A 15,073-nucleotide genomic window follows, 5' to 3' on the forward strand; every position below is an offset into this window, starting at 1 on the left:
CAACAGGGTCAGATCCATCAGGCAAATGTTCCTGGCAAAGAGTGCCACGGATATCCCACACGGACCTGGACGTTTCCCTAGCCAGAAGACATCGGAGCAGTCCGAGTTACGAGCAGAGACCTCAGCTAGTGGCGGGTATCAGTCTCTGACTTCAAGTGAGCTGTCTAGCAGCGAAGATGATTCAGCACGGAAATCGATCACTAAAGGCTTTGTGAGAAGAACAATTGAAAGGCTTTATGGCAAGAAAGAAGCTAAACCTGATGAGGAAGCAAGTGAAAGGCCCCCATCTGCACCAAAACAGAAAAAGAAAGAACATTCAAGCATTTTCTCTCACTTCCATACAGCCCAGTCCAAAGCAATGTCTGAGCTGACTTACTTCAATTCCTCTAATGCACTAGACAACTTAAGTGAAGCAACACATGTTGCTTTTAATGTACAAGTCCGGCCTGAAGAAAGTGTCCCTATTAATAATGAACAATGGCTCCTTAGAGAAAACACACCGATCAGAAAGTCTGTTTCAGACCCGGTTGGAATAAACAAAAACTCCAACTCTCCTCAAGGCGAAAGAATGTGTGAGGATACAGAAGAGAACACATATTCCCTTTTCAGCACAAAGTCTGAACTGGAAGACAAGAAGTCGTCTTTTTCAAGGAAGTGCACCTACTTTTCTTTGCCCCATTCTAGTGACTCATATGCATGCCAGGATGACCTGAGCACCGTTAGCAAGAGCAGCGCTAATTATGACAGTATCATAGATACAAAAAACTATTCAGAGGACACTAAAATGCAGGCAGAGAGGAACAGCACACTGCCCCGTGTCGGTGTTATGGACTTTAAGATGATGGATAACAAAGTGCACCCGCTGATAGAGCCTCCACCTGATTGTGAGGTGGTAGTTGTGCAGCCTGGGAAAGGTCAGGGTGTTGTGCGCAGGATCCCGGAGCCTGATATGTTGGACATACTTTACAATTTTTGTGGTCAGAATTGTCCCATCCTGTAAGGACATTTTATCTTTTTTAAATACAACCACAAAAACAACACTAAAGACTTTTCTGTCTACATATGTGTACATTGTTGGGCTACAGCATAATATATTGTCTTTGGTGCCTACATTTTGATGTTGCCATAGCCTTGGCATAATACACTATCATGTCAACTCATTTGAGCCAAATGTCGAATGTGTTACAAGCCAATGGATTCATGTTTATTCAACCTTCATACTTTACCATGTATGTTAAGAGCTTGTGATCAATTTGTCAGTTTATCCATGTTTAAAGTAGAAGTGAATTTTTTTTCTCTCCTAACATTGTGATTGTGTACTTGCCATGCACACTCCAGAGCAGCTCTTTTCTTTTTATAGGTTGCCTGTCAACAGATCAAGTACCCGGAGCATTACTGTAATCTTGTTTTAAAACTCTTAAAACAGATCCCACGTCCCCGCAGATGTCATGCAACAAGGCCAATCCCCACTGCACTGAATAAACGGACCAGTTTGTGGTCGCAGCTCAGGTCTGGGATAACGTTCAGGTGTGAAAATGGTCGAAGTTGTCAGTAAATACTCAGTCTGATGCTTGATTTAATGTCGTATTGGTTGTCTAAAGTGTAAATAAGACCTCATTGATTTTCACTAAGTAACCATAGCTTAATGCAGATGTACGATAACTTGACCTTCATAATTAGGATAGGTGGTTTTACGGTTTCAATGTGGCAGCTGTGACAATTTTATGTCTTTAAATTGACGTGTAAGAATAAAAGTGTGTATTTTCAAATGTTGGGTTGTTACGTGCCTTGTTTTGCTGTGTTGTCTGTGTGTGTGTGTGTGTGATTCCCTTCAGGTGTGTGCCGGGGATTCTCTTTTACTTTGCGATGAGTTTTTTACAGACTAAATCCAGTTAAATCTCCACGGATTCTGGATTGGATTAAACATAATGTCCATACAGTCTCACAGGGAAAGATCAGGTGATCGAGACGACCCTAGTGTTAGTGAAAGTCAACAGGCCGAGGTGACCGTTGTGTTAAAGATACCTTAGGAAGCTCAGCTTGGTTGTTTTCTCCTGCTGATTAGTATCAGATCTCTGAGGAGGAGCTGTTTTCTCACTCTCTGCCTGAGGAAGTATCCATGTTGTTCTTAGGCTGTTTTGTTTCTCAGAAGCTACCATCGAGCTGGTCCGTGTTGTGACAGGAGTGTTGAGGAATGCACTAAGAGGGGAGTGTTTACATCTGCAACTACAAAGAAAAAAACATGACAATTCCGCCATTTGAAACTTATGTCAAACGCGTGTGCGTGTGTATATATATATATACACACACACCATTAATAAATAACAATAACATTCTGGAGATAATTTTACATCAAAATAATGCAAAGTAAAATCTTTTAAATGTCACTTAACACACAAATGTTTAGAAATATCCACTAGATGGCATTAGTGACCAATAATACAACATCTAGAGGGTCAGTAGCAGTTTACCTTTTGTAGAAAGGTAAAAGCTCTGAGAGCAAATAATCACACACTCACCTGTTGTGTCTTCCAGGAAGAAAAGCCAGCAAAAAAAAAAAAAAAAAAAGAAAAGAAAACCGAGCCAGCGAAACTGTTTTAAATCGTTTATTATTTAAATAAATATTTACATAACAGCCTCGTATAAATCAAATTTCTTTTTCTTACACGACACATCTTTCTAAAAGCAACTGCTTGAACAAGAAAGAAGAAGAAAATAAGGGATGGAGTACAATGATACTGTAAATCTGTGTTGAGAGAGGCGGAGGTTCATCTCAACCCCTCGTGTTGATCGCTGAGCAAACGTTCCTGTTGGCGATCATAAAGGCTGAACCTGGATGCCATTTACCATCACTCTGTAATACCATTTAACATCTGAGCCAAAAGACCTTGCTCATCCATTATAAATGTTGTTATAGTATGCATAACTCTACATGATAATTTGATATACATTTTAATTTTTTGTTACTAAAGAATAGGAGGATGATACTCTACACTAACTCAATTAAAAGCCATAAAGTATGGCTAAGAAAACGAAAATAAATTGAAATAGTTAGTCCCACATTATTCATTCAGGCACAAACAAAGCAATAGACAGCCTCTGTGAAATTAAAATACGTCACCCATACAGTATAGGCTACAATGCCCTGCTAAATTGTGTACAGTGTATGGCTCAGCTTGGAAAACTAAACGTTTTCAGGCAAGGTGATCTAAGAAACGTAGAGCACACAATTAATGCCCAAGCTACAGTTCTCTAACCCACATCTCCTTAACCAGGTTGTTGAAATGAGTCCGTCCGATTAAATCACCGGGTTAGGGTGAGAAGTTTGAAATGTTACAAATAAACGTGACAGTGAAATCACGGGGACTGATGTGGAAAAACGACAACTGCAACCGCCCAACAGAAATCATGCAGTCGTGACTCGTGACCTTTAAGCTTAAAACAAAACTTGAAGACGATGGCGGAATCACTTTTACCTGTTAAAAGATTGACATGAGAAAACCCTCAATGTACACATACTGTAGTTTACTACATAATGTAAGTAAAAAAACATTCAAACTGAATGAGAACAAAACTCTAAAATAACCATTTTATTTAATGCAGCCGGTCGACCTTATGCTTCTCCAATGAAATGCTCCTTGTTTTCTATTGCTCTCAGGTCATCCATGTAAACTCTATACTTCTAATAAAACCAATTGTTTACTTAAAAAAATGTATAAAGAAAATACTTTTTTTTTTCAAAATACTTTTCGGGGAGGAATTAAGGGGGTGAATTAATAAAAAAATGTCAACAACACCTTGTTGTTTTCATCCTGAGATTTAAACCAATGTGTGTCCTCTCCATGGAGTCATTTACAGTTTTAGTTTTTTTTTAGTTTTTTTTTTTTTTAAATGGTTATGCAAATACAGATTCTGCATCAGACACTGTTTAGTGGTTAGTGATGGTGTGTCCCGTTGGTCAGTGGGCGTCTCCGTTAAATCCATGGTTACCTTTCCCGAAGACATACTGTCATACTGCATCGGCGTTGGGCTGAGACGAGCTTGTTCCACTCACAAAGTTATAAACCAAAAACTGAGAAGTGCTAAAATAGTGTGTGGCAAAGAGTTTTCCGTCGGGTGTGGGGTCGGAGAAAGCGATCTCATCTTTGCTCAGGTACGAACCGTATATGAAGTTGTTCCTGTGCAAGAAAAACAAAAACATCATCAACACGTTTCAATGATGTCCATTTATTTTGACGTGATAGAACATCAGATCTGGACGGCTTTCTAAAACGCACTGACCGGAGGCACTCGAGCATGCGTGAGGCGATGCCGCGGCGTCTCATCATGTTGACAACCCAGATGCGGCTGATGCCGCAGATGGCCGGTTCCGGTGTGGTGGAGCAGCACCAAGCTCTCTGACGTTCAAACATCACCTTTTCTCCCTCTGAACCCTCCGGTACTGGCTCCTCAATCACCCTGTATCCCTGTAAGCATTCACAAGGCTCAGTATATTTCAAACTAATGCAGTCGGTTGTTCAAGTTTTGCTTTTACACAGTAAACGTGCATCAAACATGTGCAGACACATTTCTTGTCACATACGAGATTGCGTTCTCTTACCTCTTGTATGTGCTCTGCTATAAGGCATCCTCCCACTTTCTTGTCATTGGAGATGAAGAGGAAAGTCTTGGTCTGAGAGGGACACTTGGTCTCCACCTGCTGGAAGCCGAGGTCATTGTCCACCATCTCCCTGATCTCCTCGACCTGACGAACAAACGGTTGACGGAAATCATATGCTGGTGTTGGTGCTGAAAAAGGCTTCCAACCATACAGCAAATAAGGAACAAAAAACAAGAACCTTGCGTTCTAGTTTACATTTCCACTTCCAAAACAATGCTTTTGCTTTAGCGGGGCTGTCCTCATCAGTGATACACACTAGTGTTACATAATCCTTTGATGGCAAAAGTTAGTTCCTCTAAACATACTGTACCTTCTTCAGAGCATATTTGGGATCATCTGGCAGGACAAGAATGATCTTGCCGTCAGGATACTCTCCCAGTATCCTCTCTTTTTTCCATCCCTGAATAAATGAGAAAAAAAAAAAAAAAGGGAATTTATGTAAAAGAAACCCTAAAGCAATGTTTTTATTGTCCTAATGAGGCATTCATTTCCCAACAAAAAGCATCCTCTTATTATTATTATTATTATTATTATTATTATTATTATTATTATAGTACTCCTGGTTTACAGTAGTACTCATACTCCAGTTACAGTTTTCATAATTTATTATATTTTTTGCACTCTTTTGTATGGTGTGTAAGTTTTTTTTGTCTTATTTTATTTTATTTACCTTGTATAATCTTTTATTATCCATTTTAGTCGGTGTGCTTTTCTTTGCCCTTAACTCTTTTTACTTGACTCAAAGAGCCTGCACAAGAATTCCTATGTGCCTGGACTGTTTGGTAATGGTTGTTCATGTGTTCAATGTTCTTCATTTGCTATATACAGTAGCTTCCTATGTGCTACAAATATTGCAAATATGCATACTGTTCTTCATCAACTTTACTTCATATGGTTCTACTTTTGTTTCCTTAATTTGGTCATATAATCTATTTAAGTGTGATTATTATTATTAGATATATTTGACGACACTGTTTTCTAACGGCATAATTTTACTAGTTATTTAAAGAAAATGACAAAAAAGTGACTAATTGTATTAAACATGAAAAATATCAGCTATTACAATACTGAGTGGCCCTTTTTGAAATCAAATAAGTCAGCGTGAGTAATGTTTTATACACTCAAGATGCGATCACACTTAATTTTTATTGCACAACGCTCTGTTGTTAATGGTGTTGAGAGTCAGAACAAATGTGTGCTCCATAGCCAATATTGAGGAGGCATCTCACACACACTAACAGCTGCAGTATATGCCACATACTTACAGTCGCTTCCTGTAATGATTTATTTGGTAAATTCAAATAAACTACTCAACACATGCTCGGTGTGATGCTCCCTCAGTGTATTTGTTTTTTAGAAAAATGCCCTGATGAGTCAATATTTTGAGACAGTAGGTAAGACAAATAAGACAAGCAATTTACGGAAACTTCTTCTCACCACATATTTGACAGCGCTGATGAACTGGTTGTGGAAGAGTAAATGTTGAGATTCATCTTCAGGGTTGGCAGCAGAGTAGAGCATCCCACACACGCTGCAGGCCACTGCTCCAAAATGCTTCTGTCCTGCATCCTACGAGACAAAGAAAACAAGAGATCACTCCTCACATCTAAATACATCCTGCAAACATATACGAGAATTTCTGTTCAAAGGCCTTAACCTGTAATTCCTGACCTCTAGATTAAAGTCTACTTGCTAAACAATGTATAATAATGACAGACAGATGCTCACAATAATGGTTTGGGTGCCATCTTTGTCAGCCTCCTTTAGTTTCTTCACTTCTTTTTGCAGACAAGCATCAGAGAGAGGAGTCCTGTCATCCTGTGGCTCCGCTGCTCCGCTGTGACACATACACACATCACATTACTTCAGATTCCTGTAGCTACGAGGAAAAACATGTCAAATTATTTGAGAGAAACGTCTTACTCTTGAGGTTTTTCCGTTGCCTTCTCGGCTGTCTCGGTCTTATTCTCCGGAGTAGGATCAACACCACTGACTGTAAGAAAAGGTAAGATCATTATACACCAGTACAATTTTGGAAATCAAAAACATGAACTCAATTCTTTCAGCTTTAAGTGACAACAAGATGACAGACGTTTAAATAAATCATGCCAACTGTGAAATAAATGCATACCTGCAGGCTTTACTTCACTCTTCTGTGTGTCATCAGACACTTTCGAGTCTTCAGAGGGCAGGAAAGAGGTGGGATCAGCTGTATCCTACGTAGGAAAGAGACAGGGGATGAGTAACATCTTTATTCAAAAATGCTGTTTGTGATGCAGATTTTGGCAGGATTTAGTTTTGAGTTACCTTGCATTTGTCATCTTGTGATGACGGTGGATTTGGGGTTTTCTGAGGCACTGAACCAACGTCGGCCTTTGGAGCAGCAGGCTTTGTCTCAGACGTGGTTGAACCTGCAGCCTGAGATGCTGTTGACTGCTGGAGCTGAGCTGGAGCTCCACTACCAGCAGGCTTTAACGGAGGAGAAACAGAAGCAGCCGGCTTGGACTGACCTGGAGCTGAAACAGCTTTTGACTGAGGTGTCGTCAAAACAGGAGACTTTAATTGAGCTTGAACTGGCGGAACACGTTTCAAAGAATCCGCGGCAGCAGCCGTGGCCCTTGACTGGGCTGCTGTCGCGACCGCAGGCTTTAACTGTGGAGTGGTGGAACCGGAAGGCTTTGCCTGAGCTGTAGCAGTCGGCTTTGACTGACCTGAGATCTGTCCAGCAGCTGTAGTCTGAGCTTTGACCTTTGCCTGGTTGGCAAGATGTGATGAAACTGTGGGTTTTGACTGAACTGTGGGTTTAGATTGAGCTGTGGGGTTTGACCGAACGTTGGGTCGTGTCGGCTGTGTGGGCCTTGACTGAGGACTGGGCTTTGTTGGAGCTACTGGTAACGGGTCATCATCTAGTTCAAAGTCATCAAAGGAATACTTGGGCCTGGGTCTGTATGGCTTGTACTCAACAGGCTTCGGTTTTTGACCATTAAGCCCATTGGGCATGGGAGGGGGTACCGCTGGGAGGGTCCTCTTGGCTGCTGATCTGGTCACCTTTGGGACGGGCCCCAGAGCAGGGGTTTCTTTAAGAGTCTGAGCTTTACTTTGCCTTGTAGATTTACGGGTTCCAGCATTAGGAGTCTCAGTTTTGGAGGCTTCAGCTTTGGCAGGTTCAGGTTTTGTGGGCTCACTTTTGGGAGTTTCCGTTTCAGTGGGTTCAGTCTTACTGGGTTCAGCCTCAGGAGCGTCAACCTTAGGGACTTCTGCCTTGGGTGTTGCAGGCTTGCTAGTTGAGGCAGGACATGGGAGAGGTGTTTTCGGAGGACTGGCCGCAGGTGGAGGAGCAGTGGTCACAGGACTCACTGAAAATGGAGAGGATGCAGACAGGGGAACTTGCCAATCTATGTCTGAGAACATCTGATTTGCTTGGTCAGATTTAAGTTTCTTCACACGTGCCCAAGACATTTTCTCTCTCTGCAGTTCAACCTGTCTCAGTCTTTGATACCTAGTTAGCTTCTTTTTCTCATGGACTTTCAGTGGCACTGAAATTTGTGTGACGAAGAAACGCCTCTTTGGAGGCTCTGCGGCAGGCTCTGCAGCAGGCTTAGCCTCAGCTGAATCATCCGCCGAGGGCTGGGCTGTAGGTGCCTCCTCCGCAGGGGTCCCTGGGGCACAGCTCCCTTCTGGTCCAGCAGGAGTCGGAACATTAACAGTGTCTGCCCCGTGCATGTTAACAGGTGGACTTTCCTTCTTGCTGGCTTCGCTATTGGCTGCCGTAGCTGCTGCTGCTGCTGCTGCTACAGTTGCTGCTGCAGCCGCTGCTGCAGCCGCTGCTTGCTTTTCTTCTTCTATCCTCTTCAACAGCATGCTGTCTGTAGCTATGTCCTCTGCAATCTCCTGACACAAAGCTAAGAGGTTCAGCTGCTGTCTGTTTGCTGTTCTCTTAGATGCTGCAGCCTTTTGCTCAGCCAGAGCTGCCAGACGGGCTTTGGTTCTGGCCTGTGTGTTCATTTGTTGTTTCTTGGGTTTTTCGGCCTTTTTATCATCTTCAGTCTTTTCAGCTGTGCTGTTTTGCTTCAAGCTGCTCCCACAAGTGTCATCTCCTGTTTTCTCATTAACCTTTTTCTCAGACTCTTTAGGAGGGACTGCCTCAGCTGTTTCCTGAGGTTTTTCTATTATTGTAATGTCACTATCTTCATCGTTCTCTTCCTCGGCTACCACGATCTCACGACCGATCTCTATATCCTCCAGAAGCTGCACTTCTTGTAGGTACAAATCAGCCTCAGCATTCTCCATTACCAGTGCATTGCAGTCTTCATTTGTGACTTGAGCATGAGAGTTTGCCATCTCAATCTCTGAGGTATTAACATTCATGTCAGATGATGGCTGCTGGCTGTGGTCAGCATTTTGAATAACTTCTTGAATAACACTTTCCTCATTTGAGATTTCTCTCCCCAGCCTGGTCTCCTGATCTAAAACCTCACTTGAATTTGTCACTTTGAGCTCATGAGGTGTTTGACATTGCGGCACTTCTGCCTCGGGGAAGAAGGTTTGTTGAGAACCATTTAAAATCCTTTCATTTTCCACGTCACCTTCTAAAGCACTGTCTGGATTCACCTGCTCTGGAGGTGAGCCTGACAAACCCGATTCAGCCGCTGCTCGAGTGACAATATCAAAGTGAATTTCGTCTGCTGGGATTGGTTCCAAGATCAAAAACTCCTCAGATGTACTATCTGGTACGTCAACTTCCGTGGTGGCCATAGTTGTGGTCACCGTGACGTCTGAAACCTCCTGAAGTCCAGTGGCCTCCTGCACCTGTTCAGGAGACTCCGTGGCACTGACGCAGTCTGGATACCCATTCCTTTCACTACTTTCTGGTGCATCTTCTGACAGGCCATCTGGCATGCTGATGTCATCGCTAGAGCTGATCACTGCAACTTGTTTCCCATCAACATTCATGTTACTCTGCTCCAACTGTGCAGGGACACAACTCTCTGGCACTCTGACAGTTTGTGCTTCCATTTCAACTTCTTGGCTGTCTGAGACACACATTTGTTGCTCAACGTTTCCCTCTTTGTCCAGTTGTTGGTTACAGCCGTTTCCTTCATTAGTAGATGAATCTCCTTCCATCTGCTGGGTGTTCTGCATGTCCAGGAAAGACACACCAGCGTGGTTCTCTGATGCTGTAGAAATCTCTCTGCCATCATTACTCTCCGGACTACTAATGGGCTCATACACTATCTGGTTTTCATGAATCTCAACCTCTGACTGATTAACCGTCTTAATCTGCTCTTCTGATGCCCGAATTACAATATCAACATCATCTGGTTGGCCACAAACAAAAACGATTTCTTCATTGCTTTCAGTTCCTCCTTCTTGTCGTTCAATATCACCGATTGTTTGGTCAGCCTTATCAGAGGAAATGATTGCAGCCTCGTCTTTGACTTCATTAATCACTTGTCTCCCCGTTTCCTCTTCTAAAGCCGAATCTACCCTCCCTACCGATCCATTTATTACATCCATATCCCCTTGGATAACCGCAGCACTAGGGTCTGTCTGCATGTTTGCATTATCCTTACTTTCAGCCATAGGAAGAGGGTTGTGAGCTTCAATTGATAAGACCATAGCGGGTTCATCGACTTCCTCCATCGCCTGTTTTTGCAGTTCTGCTGTAGGTGCTGCATTAAAAATCTCCTCTGGCGTTGTAGTAGTTTCCATATTTATTTGAACCTCTGGAACATCAACACATTCAGCAGCGCCCCTATCTTCATTTTCCATACGCTCACAACTTGCAGTCACTAGATCTTTTTGAACTTCTGTGTTGAGTTCACTGACCTCCTGACTTTGTATTTCCACTGTAGATGGTGGGTTAGAAATCTCCTCTGGCTTTGGTGTTGCTTGCGCATCCATTTCTATTTGATTCACAGTGGCATCCACACATTCTGCGATAACCTTTTCCTTGTTTTCTTCACTCTCAGTATTGGCAACAACAAAAAAATGTAATAGTTGAGCGTCTGTTGTGAGTTCACTGACCTCCTGACCTCTCCGAGTTTGCGTTTCTACTGTAGTTGTTGGATCAGAAGTCTCCTCTTGTGTTGCTGCTGTCTGCAAATCCATTTCTCTTTGACTCTCAGTTGCACTGACACATTCTGTTATAACTTTGTTTTCATTTCCATTACTGTTAGGAGTCTGAATCATTAGACATTCTTGAACTTTCTCGGATATGTCTGTTGTAGGTTCAATGATTTCTTGGCTCTTCTGGACCACAGTGTCTACTGTAGGTGCCATGTTAGAAATGTCCTCTGATGTCACTGCAGTCTCCACTTTCACTTCATTTTGAATTTTCTGGCTTTGTATTTCCACTGTAGATGCTATGTTGGAAATTTCATCCGATAGTGATATCTCCTGACCTGTCTGAATCATTAGACATTCTTCAATATTCTCGGATATGTCTGTTGCAGGTTCAGTGATTTCTTGGCTCTTCTGGACCTGAGTGTCTACGGTAGGTGCCATGTTAGAAATTTCCTCTGATGTCACTGCAGTCTCCACTTGCACTTCACTTTCAATTTTCTGGCTTTGTATTTCCACTGTAGGTGCCATGTACGAAATTTCCTCTGATGTCGCTGCGAGGTCCACATTCATTTCATTTAGACTTTTCTGACTTTGTATTTCCACCGTAGGTGCTGTGGTAGATATTTCATCTGATGTCGCTGCGGTTTCCACATTCACTTCATTAAGACTTTTCTGACTTTGTATTTCCACCGTAGGTGCTGTGTTAAATATTTCCTCTGATGCTGTAGTCTGCATGTCCACTTCTATTTGGCGTTTCTGTATTTCGACCAAAACGGCTGGATTTGAAACCTCGACTGTTGATGTAGCCTGAATTTCCATTTCTATTGGACTCTGTGGGACAGTAACCAATTTAAAATTCCCCTGGTCCTTATGATCATCATGAAGTTCAGCAGATATGTCTGTGGTAGGTTCACTGCCGTCCTGGCTTTGTATTGCCAAAATAGGTGCGATGTTAGATATCTCCTCTGATGTCGTTGTCGTCTGCATGTCCACTTCTATTTGGCTTTTCTGTATTTCGACCAAAGCGGCTGGATTTGAAACCTCGGATGTTGATGTAGCCTGAATTTCCCTTTCTATTGGACTCTGTGGGACAGTAACCAATTTAAAGTTGACCTTGTTTTCCATATTTCCAACCTTATGATCCTCATGAAGTTCAGCAGATATGTCTGTGGTAGGTTCACTGCCGTCCTGGCTTTGTATTTCCACAGTAGGTGCGATGTTAGACATCTCCTCTGATGTCGTTGTCGTCTGCAAGTCCACTTGTATTTGATTTTCAGCAGCAGTAACACATTCATCATCAACCCTGCCTTCATCTTTGGCGTTCTGCCAATTTGCAACTGGACATTTCTGTGCTTTATCAAACATGTCTGTGATGAGGTCACCGTCTATTGGCCTCGCCTTGCTTTGTACTTCCGCCGTAGATGCAGGATTAGACATTTCTGATGCGGTTGTAGTCTGTCTCTCAGGTCCATTAGTACGTTCAAAGTTCTTGTTTTCTTCATTTTCCATTATTTTAGAATGTAATGCATGATCCTCATTAAATTCTTTACGTATGTCTGTGGCACATTCACTGAGTTCCTGGTTCTTTTGGCTTTGTATTTCCAGTGAAGCGGCTTGATTAGAAATCTCAGTGTGTGCAGTGGCACATTCAAAGTTCATCTCCTGTTCTTTTTCTTCACTTATCATCGCATCTTCTTTGACTTTAACAGGTATTTCTGTTGTGTGGTCTTTCATTTTGTGGTTTTGTTTATCCTCTTTAGGGGCTAAGTCAGAGTGCTCCTCTGATGTAATCTTAGTGTGCATGTCCACGTCTATCTGACCCCCTGAGACTGTGAAACAATCGGAAAGCACATCGCTTTGATTTTGCTCAGGAACAGACTCACAATCTGGTGTCAGTATTTCAGAACAGCTGTCAGTTGTCTTGTCCATCACCACTTGGCTCAGTTGTAGCTCAGCAAAAGACCCAGGACCAGCAATAGTCTGAGTCGACAGGAACTCGACTCCTTTCCTTTCACTTTCTTCAGACTTTCTGACTAATTTGTTCACACCGTCACATGAGTTGGTAATGGCATCTGGCCCTTGATGACTCACGCGATCCTCAGATTTTGATTCCTCTTTGAAAGTAACTTGAATTTTGACACTGAGGTCTGTTTGAGTCCCTGGATTGCCAACGGACTCTGTTGTTGTTGTTAGATTTTCCTCAGTCTGACCCTCTGGATTACTACCTTCTACCAGGATCTTTTCGGGTGCAGAATTTGTTTCGTTTGACAATGCTTTATCTTCTACATCACTATAGCCTGCAGAGACACTGGCTGCTTCAATCTCTCCCTTCATTTTAATCTCTTCTTCCTTACTTTTACATTTCATATCCAGCTTTATCTCCTCAGAAATAGTCTCTGTGGTCTCATTTGTTTCAGTTTCACTGCTCACATCTGTCTGACTTTTACAAGATGTTCTTTCATCTACCTGTACTTCACCTTCACAGCCTGGATTTGCCTCTCCAGTGCAAAAATATTGTGTTTCCGATGATGTTGCAAGTCTTTCATTATCTACATCCTTTTGGCTTTTGATGGCAACGTCCTTCTTTTCCTTTTCCCTTGCCTCAGATGTGAGGCAAGGCGACACTGCAGCTGTTGCCGTTGCAGAGTCTAATATTTCTCTACATGATACTAGTGCTTCATTATCTATGAGCTTTTGGCTTTCTAAAATTTTAAATTCCTCAGGTTTACTTTCATCAGCTGCACACTCAAACTCAATGCTAGCTTTTGCACTCCCTCCTATAGGGACTACACTTTCCTTTGACTCTGCTTGTGGTGCATTAACTGACATTTCTTGTGTCTCTCCTTCAGTGACAGACTGTGCGGATTCTTTTTTATCATCCTGATTAGCCTCTCCCGGACTTGAATCTGAAAATCTACCATAATTGTGGTCCATCTGAACAGGGTCTCCCAGTGCAGATGGTGACCCTTGGCCTGTCTCCTGTGGGTCAGACGTGGACTCTTCAACCCTGCGCTTAGCTTTGACGCGATTAGAATATTTTCTGATGCAGCGGGCCTTGTCGCCATCATCCCTCTCTCTGAAGAGGTCAGTCTTACTACTATCACTACTCAACTCATCCTCAGACTCTGTGGAGGCTGTTCGCTTCAGGGAAGCTTTGGAGTAAACTTTCTGCGAGGGAGCTTCTCCGCAGGAGGCACTTGTGGCTTTCAGGAGCTTGGCTTTTTTGACAGGTGGGTCAGAAATAGTTTTGCTGGAATCCTTTGGAGGGGAATTCTGTTTGGATGACTTGGCTGGTTTATTTCCCCCTTCTGCTGAAGCACAAAGTTTTTTCTTAGTCCGTGGGGCTGCTGTCTTTTCTGGTGTATTTCCTGTTTTAAGGGACCTATTATTGGTAGCTGGTGCAGTTTTGGATGGCAGGGCCTCTCCATCCTCATCCAACTTCCTCATCTTGGGCTGAGAATCATGAGGAGATGATCCTCTCTTTGGCGCTGGCATTCTGTCAAAATATGTGACAAAAATAGAATTTTTACAATTTGCACGATAAAGCCAGGACAACAGAGGAGATCCAACTTAACCCTGAAGTTACTACTAATAAAATATGCTAGGATTAACTATTTTTGTCTAGGCATCCTGCAGTTTTCTTTTCCTTTTAGATTAGGCTGAGAGAAATGTGATGAAGTGAACAGAGAATATATCTCCAAACGACATGGCAAAAATGATTTGTGTTCATATTCAATAAGTAAATTCAACACTAGTGTTATATTAGTATGACCTATGTTCCTTTTCAAAATGCATCAACTGTTACCTGGTTTTCCTAACAAACAACAAGGCTAGCGTCGAACATAAACAGTGATAAATCGTCAAACTAGGTGGCTAGCGAGTCACACAATGTACGATTTACATTTACTCACTCATTCCCCATCTACATACATAATCTTACTGATTGCCTGACAGTCGACAGAGATTGTTGTCACCAGGAGTTGTGCAGACAGTTAAAATGGTCAGTTAGCTATCTAGCAGTAGCTAGTGTTGCTAGCTGGAAGTCCACAGTGATGGGAGCTAAAGCTAGCAGCAGCCAACTCGCAACAAATGAGCGAAACGAGACTCGCTAAACAAGTCAGTAAAAACAGCAGGCAGACAGACAGAGCAGAGAGCGGAGAGAGTAGTCCTTACTGTACTAATGTCTGCGAAAAGATAAAGCCAAGACATCCGTCAATGAAACTCACTTTGATGTTTTCTTTTTCAACAACAGCTGTTTTTTTCCTGTGAATAAAAATGAACTGTACTTCCGGAGGGAAACGGCGGATGTGACGTACCGGCCCTCCAGTGCACGCTCAAGACAAGATT

At 42.5% G+C, this 15,073-nt stretch overlaps 1 protein-coding gene across 1 annotated transcript; it reads right to left on the reverse strand.

The window, feature by feature from the left end:
- Positions 1 to 3,728: 3,728 nt before the first annotated feature.
- Positions 3,729 to 15,039, reverse strand: LOC114549079 (titin). Its single transcript, XM_028569229.1, has 10 exons — positions 14,953 to 15,039; positions 6,968 to 14,222; positions 6,792 to 6,876; positions 6,584 to 6,653; positions 6,389 to 6,497; positions 6,098 to 6,229; positions 4,971 to 5,060; positions 4,601 to 4,744; positions 4,282 to 4,466; positions 3,729 to 4,178 (listed from the first exon to the last, which is right to left on the reverse strand). Exons 2-10 carry the CDS (start codon positions 14,219 to 14,221, stop codon positions 4,010 to 4,012), a joined length of 8,238 nt encoding a protein of 2,745 aa, XP_028425030.1. The 5' UTR covers position 14,222; positions 14,953 to 15,039; the 3' UTR covers positions 3,729 to 4,009.
- Positions 15,040 to 15,073: the final 34 nt, after the last annotated feature.

Source organism: Perca flavescens, chromosome 22 (assembly GCF_004354835.1).
Source record: "Perca flavescens isolate YP-PL-M2 chromosome 22, PFLA_1.0, whole genome shotgun sequence".
Classification (NCBI taxonomy): Eukaryota; Metazoa; Chordata; class Actinopteri; order Perciformes; family Percidae; genus Perca; species Perca flavescens.